The sequence below is a fragment of the Camelina sativa genome, chromosome 4 (assembly GCF_030686135.1).
Source record: "Camelina sativa cultivar CO46 ecotype springtype chromosome 4, ASM3068613v1".
NCBI lineage: Eukaryota > Viridiplantae > Streptophyta > Magnoliopsida > Brassicales > Brassicaceae > Camelina > Camelina sativa.
The window spans coordinates 30,541,357-30,543,910 of NC_141883.1; the positions used below are offsets into that span (position 1 = coordinate 30,541,357).

The 2,554-nt window shown below is 40.4% G+C and overlaps 1 protein-coding gene across 2 annotated transcripts; it reads left to right on the plus strand.

Annotated features, from left to right (window-relative positions):
• Window positions 1-116: 116 nt before the first annotated feature.
• On the plus strand, window positions 117-2,554 carry LOC104782785 (chaperone protein dnaJ C76, chloroplastic). 2 transcript variants are annotated; one of them, XM_010507810.2, is made up of 9 exons: window positions 117-565; window positions 748-876; window positions 961-1,090; window positions 1,201-1,321; window positions 1,434-1,560; window positions 1,644-1,697; window positions 1,885-1,923; window positions 2,024-2,123; window positions 2,207-2,554. In XM_010507810.2, the coding sequence occupies exons 1-9, from the start codon at window positions 314-316 to the stop codon at window positions 2,335-2,337; spliced, it is 1,083 nt and encodes a 360-aa protein (XP_010506112.1). In that variant the 5' UTR covers window positions 117-313; the 3' UTR covers window positions 2,338-2,554. The 2 variants fall into 2 exon arrangements, with proteins under 2 accessions (XP_010506112.1, XP_010506113.1); XM_010507811.3 differs by having other exon boundaries at window positions 1,434-1,515.

The following is a 2,554-nucleotide window of genomic DNA, read 5'->3' on the forward strand; positions in this document are numbered from 1 at the left end:
GGGTAGTAAAAGCGTGAAGAGACACATAAGTCAAGTAGCTGACACGTGCCACGGACGGCTAAGCACGCTTTCGCCGGTCGCCGCTAGATTCATATCAGATTCCAAATAACCTTCCCTGGTTCTTATCTTGCCAGGTCAGCATCCGACCCTCGTACGCCTTAAACTCTTCGAAATAATAAATTATTAATTCAAAATAGATCGAATTGAAATATTTTTTTTTTGTTCTTCTCATAAGTGGGGAGTCGTAGTGATCGGAACGCAGGATCGGGTCGGATCTGAATTCGGATTGTACTTGTACCGGACCTTTGTTTCAATGGCGCAGATACTTTCCCCTGTTTGTACGGATCTATTGAAGTTCCAGAACTCAGTTGTTAGCTCCAGATCAGGTGCGTCGTCGCGGTTCTCGGCGAAGACCACCGCCGGTGCTTCTTCTTCTTGGGGCTTACCTCGTTACGCCGGAAAGAAGCGAAGTGGTTCCATCGGGAGGTTGAGAGTTGCAACTGAGGATGCTTCTTCTCTTTCCACCGGTGACGTCGCCGATGATTACTATGCCGTTCTCGGACTCGTAAGTACCCCAAAAAAAAACCTAATTCCAAATCCGATTATTTTGATTAGGGATTTTGAAGTGAAAACAATCCTTTGGATTACATCATTATAACATATAGTTGTCGAAATTTTGAAGCTTTAGACGGGTTACAATCCTTAAGATTCTAAAGATCGTGACTTTAATTTGTTGTGTCAAAATAGCTTCCAGATGCTACACCGGCGGAGATTAAGAAAGCTTACTATAACTGTATGAAATCTTGTCATCCTGACTTGAGTGGCAATGACCCTGAAACCACAAATTTCTGCATCTTCATTAACGATATCTATGAGGTGAGTGGGTTTCTTTACTTGACTTTCATATACACAATGTAATGGTTGGTTAGTAAGGTCCCATGTGCTTTTTTGCAATTGCAGATTCTAAGTGACCCTGTACAGCGTATGGTTTACGATGAAATTCATGGTTATGCTGTGACTGCCACCAATCCTTTTCTTGATGACTCTAGCCCAAGAGATCATGTTTTTGTTGATGAGTTTGCTTGTATAGGTATTTATTTTCTTCAATTTTTTCAATTCAATGCACTTCGTTTGTGGAAAGTGGTGAAAAATTTTGGTACTGACTCTGATGATTCTGGATCTGTGTTTGCTGTTTAAAAGGCTGCAAAAATTGTGCCAATGTGGCTCCAGATATATTTGAAATTGAGGAAGATTTTGGAAGAGCAAGGGCCTGTAATCAGCGTGGCAACCCAGATTTAATTCAGCTTGCGGTTGAGACATGGTAGGTTTTATATTCTGTAGATGTTGCAACTGATTATGAAGTATAATAATACTCCTGGTGGGCACTTTCAGGGAACTGATTTGGAGATGCCTTTTTTTTGTTTTGTTTTCAGCCCGGTTGATTGCATCCATCAGACTTCTGCTGCACAGTTGTCATTGCTCGAAGATGAGATGCGAAGGGTTGAAAGAGTGAATGTAAGACGAGCATTTCTCTTATTGGTCATTGTAAAGAACCACAAGGCATTGCTATCATTTCTTGATTATGTACTCGTTGCTAAACTGTTTGCATTTAAGCCGTTGCTAAATTGTCATTGATTGATCAGGTTGCTCTGATGCTTTCTGGAATGGGGTCAGGAGCAGTTGATGTTTTCAGAATGGTAAGAAGGAAATAAAAACTCTCTGTTCTGTAGCTGAAATGCTCCTAGTCTTTCTCCTTCTACTCTTTAGTCGTTTTATTCCCACTTACAAATTGACTTTGGCCCATGTTTTCTTCCTTTGCGAAACAAGATTGCCTATTATTCTGTATTTTTCATCTAACTGATCAATCTTTGAATCCCATTTCAGGCGAGATCTCGATGGGAAAAGAGGCAAGCAAAAGTTTTGGTATGAACTTTCATCATTCATCATTATTTGAAATCCTTGCAAAGCTATTTGCAATCTTTTAGATAAACATAACATCAACTCGTGCTTACCTATGTTTCAGAATCAAGCTAGAAGTAGAATGATGAAGCGGAAAAACACAGACGAAACACCTTCCTATTGGGATAACCTCTGGGGCCAACAGAATGATTACCAGAAAAGCGGTAAGATTGATGACAGTAAGCTCTCTTGGTCTTTGGTTAATGATCATAACATACATGTTTACTCATTTCGATGTATGTGACAGAGGAAGAAGTACAAGAACGAGCACAGCGAGCGGCCGCAGCAGCTAGGAGATGGAGGGAATACTCACGAAGAGGCGTTGATAAGCGCCCCACCTTCAAACTCCCCGACTCCGCCTGTAAAGGAGACAACTGAAACCACATGGACATAAGTCTCTTATAGTTTATATAGGTAAGTAGGCTTCTTACTAGATTTTATATGTAATAATTTCATTCAGCACAGCCGTACCGGTGTGTCATGTCGCGTTCTAGACTTGTATAGCTTTGTTCTCACATCGATTAAGGAAAAAAAAAAACAAGTGTATTAAAGTAACGTACTCAATTTTATGTATAATATACTTTTCCAACGCCTA